The 19,308-nt window shown below is 36.1% G+C and overlaps 5 protein-coding genes and 1 pseudogene across 8 annotated transcripts; 1 reads left to right on the forward strand and 5 right to left on the reverse strand.

Annotated features, from left to right (window-relative positions):
• Positions 6,675-8,989, reverse strand: LOC104741534 (annotated as a pseudogene).
• LOC104741535 (F-box protein At2g16450-like) lies at positions 9,064-11,972 on the forward strand. Its single transcript, XM_010462420.2, has one exon. It carries the CDS (start codon positions 10,396-10,398, stop codon positions 11,638-11,640), a length of 1,245 nt encoding a protein of 414 aa, XP_010460722.1. The 5' UTR covers positions 9,064-10,395; the 3' UTR covers positions 11,641-11,972.
• LOC104741536 (auxin-responsive protein SAUR63-like) lies at positions 12,244-12,940 on the reverse strand. Its single transcript, XM_010462421.2, has one exon. It carries the CDS (start codon positions 12,804-12,806, stop codon positions 12,381-12,383), a length of 426 nt encoding a protein of 141 aa, XP_010460723.1. The 5' UTR covers positions 12,807-12,940; the 3' UTR covers positions 12,244-12,380.
• LOC104741538 (auxin-responsive protein SAUR66-like) lies at positions 13,745-17,385 on the reverse strand. Of its 4 annotated transcripts, XR_760329.2 has the most exons (5): positions 17,154-17,385; positions 15,674-16,723; positions 15,411-15,583; positions 14,984-15,316; positions 14,267-14,546 (listed from the first exon to the last, which is right to left on the reverse strand). XR_760329.2 is itself a non-coding variant. In XM_019235976.1 (4 exons), the coding sequence occupies exons 2-4, from the start codon at positions 16,704-16,706 to the stop codon at positions 15,098-15,100; spliced, it is 1,425 nt and encodes a 474-aa protein (XP_019091521.1). In that variant the 5' UTR covers positions 16,707-16,723; positions 17,154-17,385; the 3' UTR covers positions 14,852-15,097. The 4 variants fall into 4 exon arrangements, 2 of the variants coding, with proteins under 2 accessions (XP_019091522.1, XP_019091521.1); XR_002035146.1 differs by lacking the exon at positions 17,154-17,385 and having other exon boundaries at positions 15,674-17,135; XM_019235976.1 differs by lacking the exon at positions 14,267-14,546 and having other exon boundaries at positions 14,852-15,316.
• LOC104741539 (auxin-responsive protein SAUR63-like) lies at positions 17,584-18,363 on the reverse strand. The gene has a single exon (XM_010462424.1). It carries the CDS (start codon positions 18,212-18,214, stop codon positions 17,663-17,665), a length of 552 nt encoding a protein of 183 aa, XP_010460726.1. The 5' UTR covers positions 18,215-18,363; the 3' UTR covers positions 17,584-17,662.
• LOC104743602 (auxin-responsive protein SAUR61-like) lies at positions 18,882-19,307 on the reverse strand (the record flags this gene model as incomplete). The annotated part of the gene is made up of 1 exon (XM_010464662.1): positions 18,882-19,307. A coding segment is annotated over one exon (321 nt), but the record flags the coding sequence as incomplete, so codon positions are not given.

Here is a 19,308-nt window from a genome sequence, read left to right on the forward strand (position 1 = left end):
GACATATAATTTCGTTCTAATTGTAAAATCTAAACCCTAACCATTTCATTTGTAAACCCAAACCGACATATAATTTCGTTCTAAAAAAATGACATGATATTTAAACAAATAACATGTAATATATGAACACACTATCATATCAATGATAGTTACTTAATTCTTTTTCATTTTTTGATATCTAGTGCATATTCCCTAAAATTTATACAGTTTAGTGTAACATCATACATAAATACATACGATAAACTATAGAAATAATAGAATCACCCGGCATTGATCTTATACCCCATACCCAATCATCAAATAGACTTATATTTGACCAAAAATGCTACATCTTTATGATACGTGACCAGTTGGTTAGATGGAATTTATTTCAAACATACTATATAGTATTAGTTTTTTTATTTTCCCCTATATACAGTAAAACCTCTATAAATTAATATTCTATAAATTAATAATCACTATAAGTTAATAAATTTTGCTGGTCCCAAGTCGGGCCAGTGTAAAAATTAACAATATTCGATAAGATAATAAGATAATAATTTTTTTGAAATCTCAATGTAAAATATGGTCCCAATAATATCATAAATTAATAATCATGTAAATTTATATATATATATATATATATACTGATATAATAGTGTATGTTTCTCCTAAAACTCATTTCTATAGAACATTTGTAATGTTGTATTTTCAAACTATAATGATATCTCTAAAATATTTTATAACATGTCATACAAATAATTAAATTTTAAAGTTTTAATTTTTAGATATGCATCATTTACAATTTGATAATTAGACAGATTATTAAAATATGAGAATTAATATTATTATTATTCATAAATTTGAATTTATATATGTCATGTGTATAAGTCAATTTGTTTATAGTATTTGTAATTTATTGTCAACAATGCATTATAAATATTACAAGTTCAATTCCTAAACCATAAAATTTATAACATCCGAAAGTTTAATCTTGGTTCCAACATTATTAATTTATAGAGGTTTTACTGTGTCTCAGATCAATGATTGAAATTGTATTCATCTTTTATTCTTTAGTATCGAACGTAACATACATGACAAATTATACGCGGGGAGGTCGGAAAAGTCGAATAAGTTTTTTTTTTAAGTGCCTTGGATTAGTATAGATAATGTTTTCTATTTATATAGTCCCCATAACAATTGAGATGTCAAGTCATCGTCCACAGAATGAAGAAAATAATGCAGCCCCCAATTATCTATATATATATATATATACACTTTATAATTCGTAACGAAGATACGTGATGATTACAACTACTTTGTAAGATGAATTGCTTAATGATATTCATGGATTCGAAGCGTTGTTTAATGAATTAAAAACATGTTAAGAGGAATATAAAACATTGATATATCCATTTTAGAAGAATATTAATAGAGGATTAGTGAAATTCAATGAATAGGACCGAGTCAGCATGATGGCTATAGTTAATTACAGAAATTAAACAATAGTAATTTGCTAAGAAGTTTAGATAGACCACACTGCATCATATAACTGGTCCCCTTAAATTATTTTATTTGCTAGTTTTATTTCTTCACGTTAGAGCTATAATATATAGTATATATAATAGTTATATAGTACAGAATCCAAAAAGAAAAATTAATAAGGGGTTAACATCATAGGCTCACTTGGATTAATATCATAGACTTAGTTTTTTTTTTAAATTAGTCTGATCCACAAATTTCTAGTCTTATTGCTTTACGGCTTGGGTGATGTTTAGAAAAAGAGGATATTGCGAAGACACGTCAGTATAATCTTGAAGCATATGCCATAATGCTAATACCATGAATCTTTTATAAGATAAACCAGTAAATTTTGAATAACACAAATTAGTGTCTAAGAGGGAGATATTGAACTTATGTTTTAAAAGATTTGGTGGGATTTTAATATTTTAGAATTTTACAAAATTTGAGTAAGATTTTAGAAGATTTGAGTAATTTGTTAGAATTTTTATATTAAGAAAATGAAAATGAAATGACAATCTGTTAGATTTTGACAAATTTTGTGAGTGATTTTAGAATGTTTCAAAATACACCATCGTTTTTGTTTTTAACATTATTGATCATTTGTGGAGATAGAGTGATATCTTCCGGTAGACACTGCTGATTGAGACAAGGTCGGCCTCATTAGAATGATAAGCCTTGGGGCTTCAAATTTATATGCATACCAGCTCTGGGTTCCTTCTATATCGGTGGCAAACTGCTCTCCAAGTCGTGACGGCGAGCTGATAGCTAGGGTTTCCAACAGGATGTGTCTGTTCCGGAGATAGGGTGATATCCTTCGGTAGATACATCGGTTTGAGTTGAGGTCGGCTTTTCTGGAAAGATGACTCCAAAGGCTATCCGTGGATAGGTTATGCGTAATATGATTCATATTATTTTGTCCAAAAATCGATTTCGAAGCTGACTGATGCGATAAAGACGGATCTGTGTTTCAACAGATTGAGTACGCTGCAGAGAGATAGCGATATCTCTCGGCAGACAGGTCCGATCAACATAAAAATGGGTTCTATAGAAAGCTGGGAAATCGATCCCGAGTTGGGCTGGTCGAAAACAGACGGATCTGTTTTTGAAGGATAGAGTATGTTGCAGAGAAACTGCGATATCTCTCAGAAGGGAGCTCGGATTGAAACGAAATTAGGTTCTACGGAAATCTGGTTTCCGGAGAAATCTATAGATGGGTTATTCGTCTTCCAGTTCGTCGGGAGCTGCCGGGGATTCGCTTTGCAAGGAGGCGGTTTGGATGGTTGAATTTGATCTTCTGGTTTGTCTTAGGCTTGGTAATAGAGAGAAAAAACGTAGAACTCTTGGTGATGACCAGTTGCAGGATTGTTACTTAGGCCAATTTAGGTGATGACCAGTTGGAGGATCGTTACTTAGACTAACCCGTGCTATAACCAATTGCAGGAACAAAACTTTTAAGAATTTTGTAAATCCTTTAAAATTCCATATTAAAGGGTTTGATTTTATAAGTCACATTTTTCAACTAAAAAACAAAAAAAAAATCTCTTAAAATCATTCAAAGTAGCTCTTTTAAAAAAAAATGTGATATTTTGAATAACAGTAGATTTTAAATAAGTTTTATAAATTATGGATTGAATAACAAGAGATTGTGAATCATTTTAAGTGATTTTACATAAATGTCAAGTTCAATAACATAGGATTTCAAAAGGTTTTTAAAAATCATCAATTGAATAACAAGTGATTTTGAAAATACTTTAAAATCTTCTAAAATATAAGTTGAATACCCCCCCTCTAAAATATAATCTAGCATAGGAGAAATAATATAAAAATGAATATTCTGCTAAACATCTCCACTGGTGAGTTCTCTCAGGGTTGCTCAGTTTTTCGGGGCCCAAAAACAAATAAAAAAGCCATTTATCGGTCCATTAACGAGAGTATCGTTTCTCTGGGAAGCAATCTGAGCAACCCATGAGAAACGATACATGGCACATTCTCATTCGTCGAAGAAATAAATATAAAACTGAATATTTTTTTTCCCCATTTTTTTTTCTTCCCCGATGTTCTCTCTCTTCTCTCTCGATTCCAAAGGCGAGAGAAATTCATCCTTTAGCCGGAAAAAATCAATCGATTTACCTCGAATCCTTTGATTTTTCCGGCTAAAACTGGAAGCTTGTTGGTTTATGAAGGTGATTCGGTTTTGACGACCAACGCTGGCGGAAGGTTTAGGGTTAACTCTTAGATCTGATGGTTCGTTTATCACGACCAACGAGAGCGGAGGTCAGTCTTTTCATCTCCGATTATTGCATGTTGTTGTTTCATCTCCTGTGGCCTTTAAATGTTGTTGTTTCATCTCCTGTGGAGAAGAGGACTTAATCTTGTTGGTAATTGAAAAGGTATGAATGAGTAGCTTTGTTTGCCTTTGTGTTCTTGTTAAAGCGTGATTTTTTTTTTTTTTTTTTTTTGTCAATCATACGCCATTAGATAACAGATCAAGATACAAACTTGCCCCTATGGGAAGCCAATCATAACCCGGTGACCTTACATGGGAAAAAGATGGTTCACGGGTGTTTGTTCTACCGAAACAATAGACCCGGACAAAATAAAAAGATAAACTTAAACTAATACAGAACATAAGACAGAACATAAGACATAGGGACCAAACCCAATAAGATAACACTAACCCGAAATAGATAGGCCACTCAATAAGACAAAAGATACGCCAAAAACTTGCCATCATCTGTGTTGAGGGAGAATGCCACACGAGAAGCAAGAGTCTTCTGTAGTTTTGATGAGTCCTCCTTGCGTCGAAAGTGTCGTGACACTGGATCCCTGAAAAGGGAGACCACAAGTAGGACGAGAGATAACTCTCGCGAAACAGCCACACCATGCCAACAAGATCTTGTAAACCGAGAGCGAAGAGTCATAGCACGTGACCTCTATCGCCGTCCCAACGTTATCTCCGCCTTCAATGTCCACATGAATGGAGGGGATCCTCTTACTCTCCAAACCAGAGGATGAGGATATGAGCATCTACTTGTGAAAGTTCATGTATCGTTGGTAAGAGAAGTCTCCACCCACTGAAATTTGACCCACTCTTCTGCTCTTCATAATGAAGGATAGATTCTCAAACGCTTGCCAAATTGGTAGAAACACAATGTAAGCCATACTCCTGATCATAATATAACCTAGCAAGGACGTAATCCACTTCCCTACTAGTCGACGAGGATGAACAATAGCCCTAGCCCCTTGACGGTATGCAATCAATGGTCTCACGCTGGAGGTTCGGGGGAGTTACGGACTCCTCCGGACCATCTGATGGCTTCTTTGTTCTAGAGGCTTTCTTCTTCTTGGGATCCTTTACCTCCTCAGGGTGAGGGACAACATTATCTTGACTTGTTCCTTTGCTTTTCACGGCTGCTCTCGGCGGGACTCCACGGTGTTTAGGTGAAGTCTTCTGATAGGACTCCACGGTGTTTAGTTACATATTTTGTCAATGGACGACAATACAATATGGCGTACTACCTCACTGACGGTATCTATCCCAAATGGGCAACTTTCATCCAATCAATTACGCTTCCACGTGGCCGAAAAGCAAAACTCTTTACTCAATATCATGAAGGATGCTGGAAAGATTGAGCGTGCATTTGGAGTCCTGCAAGCCCGATTTGCAATCGTGAAGAATCCCGCACTTTTTGGGATAAAGGGAAAATTTGGAAAATAATGAGAGCATGTATCATATTGCATAACATGATAGTGGAAGACGAATGACATGACTATAATTTCTACTATCCATCGGAGTTCTATCACGGAGAAGGAAGCGGAACTTCACATGTCGATTTGTCGTTTTCTACATATATGCCAACAAATCTAAATAATATGATGGGCATTCGAAATGACGTTCATGATACACAAATGCATAATCTTTTGCAAGAAGACTTGATTGAGCATATCTGACAAAAATTTGGTGCAACCGCACAATAAATCTTATTCTGAATTTTCTTTAATATGTTTAATATTTCAAAATTTTTAAATAAGTTTACTAGTCCGAATTTTGTAAAATATGTTTAATATTCCAAAGTTTGTTAAATTTTATTGTTTTCTATTTAATGTAATATAAAAAAATTTAATAATTGTTTTGTCATTTTAGATTATTAAAGTTTGATAATTAATAAACATAAATTAAAAAATTATTATTTAAATGATTGAGCAACCTTCTTTGGGTTCTCTAGTGGAAGGATGATTTTGTTTAAATTCTATTAGAGATGCTTTAATTAATTTAGTATTAATTATATGATTAATTAATATAAGAATAACTTAGAGTGGAAATGACCTTATACGTTAACTGGTAAGATTTGTTATTATTGTAGGAAGGAAAAAATATTGTAAACTGCAGTGACTGATTCAATCCTGTGATAAATTATATCGAGCTCAGTTCATAATATTATGAAAGTCCAAATTTGACATGGTCAATTAGTATTGCTATTTTTATGTGGTTGAAACAAAAAAAAAAAAAATTTGAAAAAAATATACAAGTAAATTTTAGGTGTGACGTAAATAAAAGGCATATAAAAATTGGAATATTTGTACTTTTTCTCCGGATATATAATTACATTTTTGGAATTTAGATATTATTTTGATTTCTTGAAAAGATTATTAGGGCATTGACTTAAAAAATCCCATAGCCATAGGTGACAGTTGCGTACGGACGTCACTTGTAGATTGTGTACTAAAATAGTTTGGGTTCGTTTCGGTTTTTAGCAAAGTTGTCTTTTTTCTCTTGTTTCCTTGGTTAAAAGAGTTAGTTGAACCAATTCTATTGAAATAATTGTACTACTAGAAAATTAGCTCAATTCATTAGTACAAAATTACAAATAGAGAACTACAATATTTTGGTTTGAAGTCGAGAGAGGGGTTTGGTAAAAAACAGAGTCGCTGTCTGAAGGACGTCCGAGTGTAAAGTTAAAAGACCTTCGTTTGCTTTGCGTCATAGAATACAAATTCCTTCTTATTATCCCCATGTTTCCTTTTTCTTAGGGTTCTAAAATGATTACGCAAACTATACACTACATTACAATCATACATATGTACTTGTTAATTACTTTATATCGTAGGTTGGTTTCATGTTTCAGTATCGTTGTTGGACCCCAAAACAAAAACAAAAGAGGACAAAGTAGAAGCAATAAATCAAAAATCTATATCACTCTTTGTTCTTTTACAAACATATTATTCTATATATCTAGAGAATCTATTGTGTACACATGAACAATTCAATTATATAGAAAAACTTCCTACTAAGAAGAACACACACAAAATGCCACAAGCAACATCCAATGATACACAGCTTAGCTGTAACTAAAAGAGACGAGCAAACTTTGAATCCATACCTTTATTTTGGGGGAGAGAGAGAGGAACGACCATGGTGTCCTTGGTAAACAACAAATGCGTCTTTTGGGATCTTGTCAGCATCTACATCGTCTGATCCCATCAAGTAGACGAAGGATGACATTGTTGGCTTGCGCAATTGATTCAACAACAGAGAGAATTGCATCTTTATCGGTCCTATTGAAGAGTCCGGCACCAACAATGATTGCAGGGTTTTTGGCATTCTTGAGAGCCGAGCAAAATGGGTGACTTCCCTCAGCAATTTCCTTGAGAGTATCGGGACGAGTCCCCTGATGTTTGCAAATTATAGTTGAAATCTGAAGGGGGGCCAATGTATGCAACCTTAGCATTAGATGCACGGACTGTCTTGCGGATTCTAGCATTCACTATGGCAGGTTCAACCCTAGGGTGGTAATTTTAGAAAAGAATCAGGTAAATGTTACAGCTAAAAGCCAAAAATATGTAGCATTGACTCATATCAAGATTGTTAAATCTAAAACACAACAATCTAGTTTTAGACTCATAGTCACTGTTCCAAAGCATATTAATGCAGAACTAGTAAGCCTACAAAGAGATAATAGTAAGAAAATGACCTGGGTACCAATAAGAAGAAAGAGATCTGCATTCTCAAGTCCAGCAATGCTAGTGTTCATAAGATATCTGTATCTAAGATCAGCATCAACGCAAACAGCTGTTCCTTCACACCAGACGTTTTCTGAACCATTCCATTCTGTTCACAAAGTCCTTCAATACCATCATGGATTCTGCATCAGATGGTTGACCTGCAATTCCAATAATCTCATTTGGCTTCACTTGATGAATGATATCACCCACAACAGCGAAGGCATCACGCCAGCTCACTGCCTTGAATCGTCCATCCGCATCTCGAACCATAGGGTCGATCAGCCTTTGTCTTTTCAGGCCATCATAGCTGAATCGAGTTTTGTCAGAAATCCATTCTTCATTTATATCCTAGCAAAAGGAAAATCATGGGTTCAACGTGGTTCATAACAAACTACCTTTTTTCATGACAATGACCAAGTAAGTGGCATACCTCATTAAGGCGTCGAAGGATACGCATCACCTCATGTCCTCTACTATCAACACGGATGTTGACCCAACAGCATCAGTAACATCAATGGTCTCTGTTCCTTTCAATTCACAGCTTCTGGCTTTGAAAGCAAAGGGCTTCGACGTCAGAGCTCCAACAGGACAGATGTCTATGACATTTCCAGATAGTTCACCGGTCATAAGTTTCTCAACATATATTCCAATTTCTTCTCCACTACCACGACCAAGAATGCCAAGATCCTGAACCCCAGCAACTTCTGTGGCAAATCGTACACACCTGAAAAACACAATCATTAAATCCCATATGTATATATTCTTCCAGTTTTTGTTCTCAGAGAAAAAATATACTAAACGCTGAAGAGTTATCGAAGGGGCAGCTCAAGTCAAAATGAGCAACAAGATGCCAAAAACGAAAACATCTAGAGGAATCTCCAAAATCAAGTCATCACAATCATTATCGTCGTCATCATCATCATCATCATCATCATCATCATCATCATCATCATCATCATCTACAATTACTTGTAATCGTCAAAGAGCATTTTAATAAAGCATTAAGTCGCAAGTTTTTATACCAATCAATGATCACACCAATCCCTCAGCATTTCGAATCCAAATTCCATAAAAATGAAATCTTTTAGTAAACTAACCGGGAAGTGCAGGCATGGCACACGACGCCATAGGTTTAGGAGACTTCTCAACCTCAACAAGATACATCCGACAGTTTCCAGCAATAGACAATCGCGAATGGTAACAAAACCTCGGGATATCAACTCCGGCGACCTCACACGCCTGAAGAACCGTGAAACCTTCAGGTACTTTAACCGGGAAGCCATCGACGAACACCTCGATCGCCTCATCAGGATTTCAGAAATGTACACGTGCCCCACCCACAGGCATCCTAGGAGGAAGAATCGGAGTCGGCTCAGAGTCAGGCTGGTACAGTATTTCTGTTGTTCCTATCTGGGGAGCGTGTTTTGAGAGAGACGATCGAATTATGGGCTATACATTGGGCCTATAGTATCGTAAAAGGAAGTTAAAAATGGGCCGAGGATACCCATATTCTCAAGCGGTGCTGGAAGAGAGAAACCCTAAAAACCTAAGTAGACTTCTGCTTCTATATAAAGCGAAAACCCTAACTCTTGTTTCTTCAACCAAAAAATCATCGGCGGCCTTAGAAAGTTTTGTTTTTTCTTCCTAGGATGATCTAGTTGCTGTGGTTGTTAGTGAATTAGGTGTTGTTTGTGTGTCTTTGAGGAAAGTGATGATATGAAATTGTCGCCCCAGTCTTAATCTGCATCCATTACGATGGAATGTAACGTGGTGATTGACTATTTTTTTCTGATTCTCGAACTTTTTAATCGCGTTTAAAGCTTTTCTGATGGATATGATGAGATGGCATTACTGTTTTGTGACACCCAGTCTGATCTGCTTCGGCGGAGTGAATGATTTGCCTTTATTCTCTGATCCCAAATTCATTGTTTTCAATTTTGTTAATTTGATAACCAAAGTTTTGATTTTTATTAAGAGAGGAATGAGGATATAATTTCCATACGTCTGCAAATCAGAAATACAGTGTTGATAATATGACATGCACTACCATCTGACCTCTTTATTTGTTTTCTTGTGATTTCGTTTGTTTTTTTTTGTTTTGTGTCCTTTTGATTATATGCAATCAATGATGAAACTATGTCCAAATTGAATGATTATTCAATGATTATCAAAATCACTAGATCACCATCTTTCGACTGAGATTGCTGTTTTAATCCTTTTGTGTTGTTTGTGTGATGATTTGCCTATGGTATCTGATGTCCAAAGTTGATTAAATTGTGTTTGGACATTTCGTTTTTTCTTAGGCAGAAAGTGAAATCAGGCTTTGCGACACTGTTAGCTTCTTTTTACCATAAGCTACCTGTTACTTTAATACCTGTTTACATCTTTTTTTTTTTTTTATCAATCTTCTGTTTTTTGCTTTTCTAAATCATTCTTGTATTGTTCGTTATCATCTTTTGTTTTATCGTCTACTTATGCAGGTGTTCCTTCGCTTGGTTCTCTTGGTGTGGAAGTGGCTTTTCAAGTGGATGATCTGATTGATTACTATGGAGAACTTGTTCAATCTCTTCAAAGAATTGTAGTTGCTTGTTTGTACATAACTGAATTTGATAATGAAATTTGTCAATTTTGAATTATAATGTATCCCAACCATAGCAAAAAAAAAAACAGAGACCAGGTCCATAATGTATCCCAACTTGTTCACAATGGGATGGTAAGATAATTCCAGAGTAAAGAAACCAGTTGTGTGTAAAGGAGGGTGTGTCTCGGAGAAACTTAAACGGTTGTAACCCTAAGAAATTGCTGAGACGTTGTAGAGATTGTCACACCACCGAGAGCTCTTGTTGCAGTGTTCTTCTTCTTCTTCTCCTTGTCATCTCTGTTTCGAAGATGATGAAATCATTACCACCCATGTCGATTGAGCTCATCCTGGAGATAATCTCGAGATTGCCTGGAGATGCAGTCGCGAGGTTTCGTTGCGTGTCGAAGCAATGGGCATCAACGCTCGCTACTCCGTATTTCAAAGAGCTGTTCATGAACAAGTCCTCGTCTAAGCCGCGGCTCTTATTCGCCATCGCAGACGACGGAAACCCCAAAGGCCGTGGCGAGTGGTGCTTCTTCTCCTCGCCTCAGCTTGAGGATCCTTATGAGAAATCATCCTCCTCGGCTCTTGTATCAGCCGCCGAGTTTCACGTGAAGAAGTTCTCTCCAAAGGATATAAATATCCATCATTACAGTAACATCATGCACTTCTCATGTGTCTACAACTCTGGCTTGATCTATTTCCATGGTTGTCGATACCAAGGTAAACCTGTCATCTGTAACCCAAACACTGGACGGTACGCGGTCTTACCTAAGCGGTATACTTACAGAAAAGCCTATAGCTTTTTTGGTTTTGATCCGATTGGGAAGCAGTACAAGGTATTGTACATGGCTTACGCAACTGGTCCTGGTGATCATGCCCTTCTTACGTTTGGAGCGCCTGCAGATATGAGGTGGAGAAAGATCGAATGTTCCACAATACATGAGATTCAAAGCGATGGGGTTTGCATCAACGGTGTTGTGTACTACTTAGGTAACACCAAAGATCCTTGGGATGATGATGCTCATGATGATTATGTGATTGTTTGCTTTGATTTGAGGTCTGAAAAGTTCAGCTTCATTCACGTTGAAAGGTTTTGTCGATTGATCAACTTTATGGGCAAGTTAGCTTTGATTTACTGGGAGGATGATTTCGACATTTATGAGGCTGTTAATTATGAGTTTAATATCGACAAGTATTTGGATGATCATCTCGTCGCTGATGTCAATAAGGAGTTGCATGTGTGGGTTCTAGAGGATGTAGCGAAACAGGATTTGTCCAAACACAACTACACTTGGAGTACTGATAACATCTTCTTCCGTCGTCACGTTTCCATTGCTGGAGTGACCGCTTCTGGTGAGATTGTGTTTGCCATGCGCAAGTATACATCTGGCCAACCGTTTTATGTTTTCTACTTCAGTCCCGAGAGGAACACTCTCCAGCGTGTTGAAGTCCAAGGTTTTGGTGAAGGGTTTAAGAATCCTTGCAGCGTTCGCACCTTTGTGAACCACGTTGAGGATCTTCATGTTAACGATTTAGAGCTACTCAAGTGATTCCATGCTCCATTCGGGGATACAGAATAGTTAGATTCGAGAAGGGACAAGTGGAAGAAGATAGGGATGATTCATTGGATGATTGGAGTTTGGTGAAAGCAGTGAGCATGTCATTCTGTGCTCTTTATCTGGGCGTTTCTTTTAAGTACTATTGTAATAAATCAAGTCGGATCATGGCTTCCTGGCCATCTTGATTAGCTTCTTTGTGTTCATCTTTTAAGATGCAGAAAAAGTAGAACCCTAAATTTGCAGAAACTTCAATGGTTGTTAATAGCTCTCTCTGTAAATGAGTGAAAACGTTTCATCAAGTTAATAATCTTTGTAGAATAATTGTAAATTTCTTTAGTGGATAGAGATTGCTTTTGTTTCTACTAAATCTTAGTAATGTTGTCTATTCTCTACTCATTTTGTCAGTTCAAATCATAAGAACATCTCTTGTTGAGTCTTGTTTGCCTTTAACAGAGATGCATATGAACATTCGATGAATCATAGTGAATGAACTTTTAGCAGATAGATCATTTTTTGTTTAAATGGCTTGAAGATTTCAGAGATTTATATGAAACTGTCAGAACAAGTGACTTTTGAGGTTAGATGAAGTCTCCATTTAAATGGAAGTTGAGTTTGTATTATGATTAGACAAGAGACAAACTAAAAGATAAAACAAAACAATAGTTTGTATTTCTGAATTGATCTATCTAATCTACTATAAACTATGCTAAACCATATAAATTTACTAAACTCTAAAATACAAGCAGTTGTTGAGTAATACTACTCTGTTGTTCATGTGGTTGGAAAGAGCATCTAGCATTAGAGATTGACATTAACAGAGCCTTTTCTGTATCTCCATCCATTCGTCTTTGGATCAGTTTGATGAGATACTCCAAGAAAACCGAATCAAATGGCAATGTGATTGGTCCTTCCGTCGGCAGACCAAACTCTTCTTCAGATATTCTCAAGAGCTCTTGGAGAACAGGGTTGTTCAGGTAACTTATTGGAAATGCAAACCGGATTTTATCTGCCGTGTAAACCACGAAACATCCCTTTTCTGCAGCAGTTGAGTTGTTAGAAGCCCTTGACCTCTGAAATGAGATTCTTTTTCTGCTTAAGGCTGCTCTTTGATGCCATTTCTTGGCCATCTTCAAGAGCTTCTTTGCGTTTATCATCATTTTCAGGTAAGAGATTTAGATCCAAAGTAATATGGATAAAGAAAGAGAAAAGGTTTGTAAGTTTTGTTTGTAGAGGTCTCTGAATGAAAGTTATGATGATTGATGAAGTATACCATATGCTTCTTTCATCATTATATAGGAGAAAGTATTAGGATTAGATAGGCTTTGTGAGAAGCTCTTGAGCAACCTAAACAGACACAACACATGCTTATGTTTCTAATCTATGTGATCATAAGGGTCCCCAAGTTGGTAATCAATTATGTCTGCAACTCAACTTGTGGAGTGTGGACTAAACAACTTATTGTGAGAAGACATGATCATGTGGGTATGAATCTTATAGGTTACACACACACTAGAGAAGCCAAAAATGCCAATTCATCCTTCTGTACAGCTTTTGTTTCGTAGCATAAGGGTCCCTAATTGGTTAGTGGTCCATCAGCTAAATCAAATGTGAGTCACACAAAAGATAGATCAAGAATTATTCAGGGGACAACAAATCTTTTGGTGAAATCAAGGACATCAAATCTGGTTAGAATTAATGATCCAATAGAAAGATACAAAGAAAGACATGTGCTAGCAAAGATGAAGAGCATGCAGGTCCTTAGATTATACGGCCAGGAAAAAAGACAGTGAATCAACTATTCCTGCCAAATTTTCACATTTCCTTTGAGAAAGATTAAGCTTAGATCATACAAACATCTTTTGTTGGTACTACCAGTACTTATCCAGTCTTGTATAACTTCTAAGAGATTCATAAGGACAATTGATGAATTGACATGAATGCAAGTTGTAGTCACTGCACCATTTGTTTTGACAAGAGTTTCAGAGCATAATAGTTTGAGTGAACTGTCACAACAAGTCAACAAGTGGTGTTAAGTTTAATCTTATTTTTAGTTGTTTACAATGAAGAATTGAAGATTGATTTTGATGAGATTATCTAAAAGAGAAACATAAGTCATAGTTTGTATTTCTGAAATAATCTGTCTAATCTAATACAGTAGAATCTTTACAGACACAAGACAATTGCTACACTCTAATTCTCTAAAATACAAGCAATTGTTGACTATTCTGTTCATGTTGTTGCAAAGAACATCTAGCACTAGAGATTGACATTAATAAAGCCTTTTCGGTGTCTCCGTCTATTCGCCTTTGGATCAAATTGATGAGATACTCCAAGAAAACTGAATCGAATGGCAATGTGATTGGTCCATCGGTGGAGAGACCAAACTCTTCTTCAGATATCTTCAAGAGCTCTTGGAAAACAGAGTTTCTCAGGTAACTTATTGGAAACGCAAAGCAGATATTATCAGATGTGTAAACCACAAAACAGCCTTTCTCTGCAGCAGTTGACCTGCTAGTAGTAGAAATTGATCTCTGAAATGAGATTCTTTTCCTGCTTAAGGCTGCTCTTTGTTGCCATTTCTTGGCCATCTTCATGAGCTTCTTTGTGTTCATCATTGTTTTCAGGGAAGAGTTTNGTTTTTTTTTTTTTTTTTTTTTTTCAGATTGGAAAGTAGGAGACTTGTTAACTGTGTTGTGTAACTCTTTGAATGCAAGTTTTGGTTGATGAAGAATTCTATAGGCTTATTTTAGGATATATATAAAGGAGAAGTTTAGATAGATTAGAGCAACCATACCGAACAGAATACATGTGTCTGTCTTTGTTGTATATGATCATAAGGGGTCCCAAGTTAGTAACCAATCTTGTCTCCTCATCAAATTGTGGATTAGAATCTTCTCCTGAAAAGACATGACCATGTGGATGTGCGTATGAGTCTTATACAATAAATGTATTACAATTCAATTTAAACACAAAGACATGTGCTAGTGAATGAAAGATGTAGAACTTTTGTAGGCCCTTGGATGTTTCTCAGGAGAGTTAAAACCTTAAACCTGTAGATATTTCCAGTTGTTACATAGATCTTTAAAAGAGTGAAAAAGTTACACTGATCCTAAAGTTATTTCCTCTAAAATTCCAAGTATCATAACCTTTTTCATCAATAGGAATTTATTCAAAAGTTCAGTAATTTTTTGGGGGCAATATATGAACAACAGATATGGTTTTAAACTTTGCAAGAAAAAGATGTCATCATAAATTTTGTAGAGACAAAACTTAACATGTGCAATCAAAAGAGAGAGCAAGTACACAAATACACGAAGTTTAGCCTAAGACGTACCATAGTAACCAGGAGCACTAGCTGTATACACGCTAACTTTGGTTCCTACTTCCTACTAGCGTTTAGACATTTAGCAAGATGAGGATCTAGTTCAAGTAGGGTATAACCTCAGGTTTAGGAACCTGAAGATTCATGTTGTGCTTGTGGATTTGTTGATGAGTAGCAATCCTCGGCCACCCCAGGGAAACGAACTAGAGGGGTCGGTTGTTCACTTGATTTTTTTCTCTGGATCATGAGATTTACAATGAGGTCCCCAGGGAGATTGACTTCAAGATTATGATCTCTCACAAGTTTAAGTATAGTGTTCAATCTTCCAGCATCTTTTCGTAGACCCTAAAGAAAGAAGAACCAAACATATAGATTCATTATCTCCAAGATCAGTAAATAATCATTTACAAGATCAGGCGAGTGAACAAAAGTGTTAAACCTTGGAGGATCCAGCTGATTTATTTTTCAGGAAAGACCGCCTTAAACTGATGATCTCTTCAGTTACGAGCTCTGAGGATGAGAATGAGAACTCTTTATTATTAAGCTTAAACAAACATATAAGCCGGGCTGCAGGAAAATATTGGCTTTTCGTGATGAGCTCTTCAACAAACTCTGCAGAAGAATGAATCAAACGTTTAGTATCCAAACGATTAAATAAAGTGTAGTTGAGTAGATGTGATGATGACTACATGCAAAACTAACCTTGGATCAGCTCAAGCTTGAGACCAATAGAGTGAAAGAGTCTTGGAGCCTGTTTGTATTGAGCAATAAACGAAGAAAGTAGAGCAGTGTCATCTTCATTGATCAAATTCTTTAATCCATAAGCCACCATAAACATAAGAAAGGCTAAGGCCTCAAGCGGCCGTTTTGTCATCTTCCTTTTCCATGAATTTGCCATTTTTCTGGCCCTGAGCTGCAGTTGAGACTTGACCAGTTGCTGAATTTTGGCGAGCTCACCAAGAAAAAGAACCAAAATCTCCACGAACAAGTCCCCTAAAAACACTTCGTCAGAAAGACCATCCTCCATTTGTTCCAGAACATATTCTGCTGGATCAGGTGAACTTCTAAGACAAAAGGAGACCTGTCGGGGAGTAAGATGAGCTGTGATTTCTTTAAGTTGGCTTTCAGCTGAATCTTCTTGGCTAGTGTCACTGATACATGCATCAGCTTGCTGCTTCTTTTTCATATCACAAAGTACTTTCCTTTGTGCCTCAGTCAGCTTTTGGACTCGTCCTAATTCTTTGGATTTCAAGTCAAGCTGTTCACCAGAGATGTTGATCAGATTGTTCAATTCTTGGACTCTCTTTTCTTTCACCTCAAGTTCTTGATCAACAGACGCAAGCTGCTTGCCAGATTCTTCAATTTTGGAAAGAATCAGAAGCAAATCTTTCTTCTTTCTACCAGTCTCCTCTTCCAATTCTCTCCTAAGCTGGATAAGTTTGTTTTTCTCTGACTCTATCTGATTTGTAAGCAACTCTTGACTAAACCTTTCAGATCTTAGACTCAAATCAGTCGATCCAGTCTCTGCTGCTTTAAGCTCTTCAGCTCTTTCTTCTTCCGTTGTTGCAGAGGAGCTTCTCCCAAACTGAGTGATGCCCTGCTGCTTTTGCCTCCGCTTACTATATTTTGTTGTAGATCCAGCAACATCAATATCCAATCTCTTCCTCTTTTTGGCTGCACGAACCTTGTTTGGATCTTTCTTCACTCTTCTAGCCTCTTCTTTGTTGCAATCCATTGTAGTAATATAAACCTCTTAAGAAATTTCAAAAACCCCGATCAGATAAGTCTCCAAACACACAAAAAGACCAGTCAAGGAACCAATAACTTACATTGTAATTAACCAAATCCTAAACAAGAAAATAATAACTCTATATACATTTCAGAGACAAGAACAGTGAACAATGCACAATTACAACAAGAAACTGAACAGGCTTGAACTATAGATGAGATTCATATAAACCAAGTCCCAGTGAAAAGCACTAAGCATCTTTAGATGGGAAATGCAATTAATAGAACGATCGGTCTACCTAGGATACACAAAACCAATGGAGAAACGCAGAAATCAAACTCTTATGAGATCTATAAAAACAAACAACAGAACCACTAGAGACTAAAGATACATTCTTAGCAAAGACCAGGCGAAGGGGCCGGAGAAAAGACCAGACATAAGCCGTCAACATACCTTAGAAATAAGAAAAAGTAAAACTTTGCAACGGAGTCAGTCAGAGTCAGGGCAAAAATGAAAATTTTAGAACTCTAAAGTTATTTTTTTCTCTTTACATTGAAACTGATGAGATTAGTACTAATTACTAAACTACTAAGCATTAGCAGTTTAGCGGGAAATTGGGAAAATAAACCCGGGAAAAAACAGATCCCTCAAGTATGGGTATTTTACCAAATAAACCCTCAAGTTTTTCTAACTACTCTAAAAAACACCCCCCTTGTTACATGTGAGATAAGTGAGATATTCGATTTACTCATACTGAATGAAACTTTTGGCTTAAAGTTTTCAGAGATTTATATGAAACTGTCACAACAAGTTACTTTTGAAGTTATACGTTTTTTTTTTCCTTTTAAAAAGAAGTTGATTTGATTTTTTTTATGAGACAAAATAAGATTATAAGAATAATTTGTATTTCTGAAATGATCTGTCTATCAAATCCACTATTAACTATACAAAACACATTAACTTTAAAATACAAGCAATTGTTGAGTAATACTACATTGTTGTTGTTGCAAAGAGCATCTAGCAGTAGAGATTGACAACAACAGAGCCTTTTCTGTATCTCCATCTATTCTTCGTTGGATCATTTTGATTATGTACTCTAAGAAAGACGAATCAAATGGCAATGTGATTGGTCCTTCCGTCGGCAGACCGAACTCTTCTTCAGATATTTTCAAGAGCTCTTGGACAATAGAATTGCTCAGGTAACTTATTGGAAAAGCAAACCGGATGTTATCCACCGTGTAAACCACGAAACAGCCCTTCTCTACAGCGGTTGATCTTCTTGTAGTAGCACTTGACTTCTGAAATGAGATTCTTTTCCTGCTTAAGGCTGCTCTTTGTTGCCATTTCTTGGCCATCTTGATTAGCTTCTTTGTGTTCATCATCATTTTAAACAAAGATTTAGATCGGAAAGTGAGATGGAGTGAGAATGAAAGAGAAAGATTTGTGAGTTCTGTTTGTAGGAGCTCTTTGAATGAAAGTTCTGGTTGATGAAGAATACCATAAGCTTGTTTCATTATATAGAAGGAGGGAAACTATCATAGATGTGCTTTGTAACACAGCACATGCTGATGTCTCTACTTTATGTGATCAATAAGGGTCTCCCAAGTTGGTAATCAACTTGTGGACTATACAATTTTATGGTGAGAAGACATGATCATGTGGGTATGAATCCTATATGGACATTAATATGATAGGATTTTAGGTACTGAGACGTTATATATACATGAGAAGCCAAAAATACCAAACTATGTACACCTTTATTTGCTCGGATAAGGGTCCCAGGTTGGTTAGTGGTCCATCAGCTAAATCAAATGTGAGTCACAATTTTTTTATAGATTTGTTGTACTTATCACCAAGAAAACATATCTAATTAAAGTTAATGATCAGATAGAGAGATACAAAGAAAGACATGTGCCGGTGTAGCAAAGATGACGAGCATGTAGGTCCTTTCATTTTCTTGCTATGAAAAAAGAAGAGAACTTTTCCTTCTACAATTTCACATTTCCTTAGACCATACAAACTTCTCATGTCTTGTATTACTTCTACTCATTGCATCATGTTTATGACTTTAATCTTTAGAGCAAAACAGGTTTGAGTAAACTGTCACAACAAGTGATGTCAAAGTTATCTCATTATTTTCTTTGTTTACAGTAAACGTTGATTTTGATGAGACAGTGTAAAGGAAAGAGATAAAGAAATGGTTTGTATTTCTAAAATAATCTGTCTAATCTGATACAGTGGATTAATCTTTACAAACATAGAAACTGCTAGACACTAACTAATTCTCTAAAATACAAGCAATTGTTCTTGTTGTTGAAAAGAGCATGGTAAAGAACATCTAGCACTAGAGATTGACATGAGCAGAGCCTTTTCTGTATCTCCATCCATTCTTCGTTGGATCAATTTGATGAGATACTCCAAGAAAACCGAATCGAATGGCAATGTGATTGGTCCATCGGTGGAGAGACCAAACTCTTCTTCAGATATCTTCAAGAGCTCTTGGAAAACAGAGTTGCTCAGGTAACTTATTAGAAACGCAAAGCGGATTTTATCGGATGTGTAAACCACAAAACATCCTTTCTCTGCAGCGGTTGATCTGCTAGTAGTA

The sequence above is a fragment of the Camelina sativa genome, chromosome 14 (assembly GCF_000633955.1).
Source record: "Camelina sativa cultivar DH55 chromosome 14, Cs, whole genome shotgun sequence".
In the NCBI taxonomy this organism is placed as follows: Eukaryota; Viridiplantae; Streptophyta; class Magnoliopsida; order Brassicales; family Brassicaceae; genus Camelina; species Camelina sativa.

What these genes read in the sequence shown, in the direction of transcription:
- LOC104741535 (XM_010462420.2), top strand. Translation starts at nt 10,396, where the DNA reads ATGATGAAATCATTACCACCCATGTCGATTGAGCTCATCCTGGAGATA.
- LOC104741536 (XM_010462421.2), bottom strand. Translation starts at nt 12,806, where the DNA reads ATGATGATAAACGCAAAGAAGCTCTTGAAGATGGCCAAGAAATGGCAT.
- LOC104741538 (XM_019235976.1), bottom strand. Translation starts at nt 16,706, where the DNA reads ATGGATTGCAACAAAGAAGAGGCTAGAAGAGTGAAGAAAGATCCAAAC. An exon ending in CAAGCTTGAGCTGATCCAAG is followed by an intron (nt 15,584 to 15,673) that starts GTTAGTTTTGCA and finishes ATTCTTCTGCAG; the next exon opens with AGTTTGTTGAAGAGCTCATC. An exon ending in AATCAGCTGGATCCTCCAAG is followed by an intron (nt 15,317 to 15,410) that starts GTTTAACACTTT and finishes TTCTTTCTTTAG; the next exon opens with GGTCTACGAAAAGATGCTGG.
- LOC104741539 (XM_010462424.1), bottom strand. Translation starts at nt 18,214, where the DNA reads ATGAAACAAGCTTATGGTATTCTTCATCAACCAGAACTTTCATTCAAA.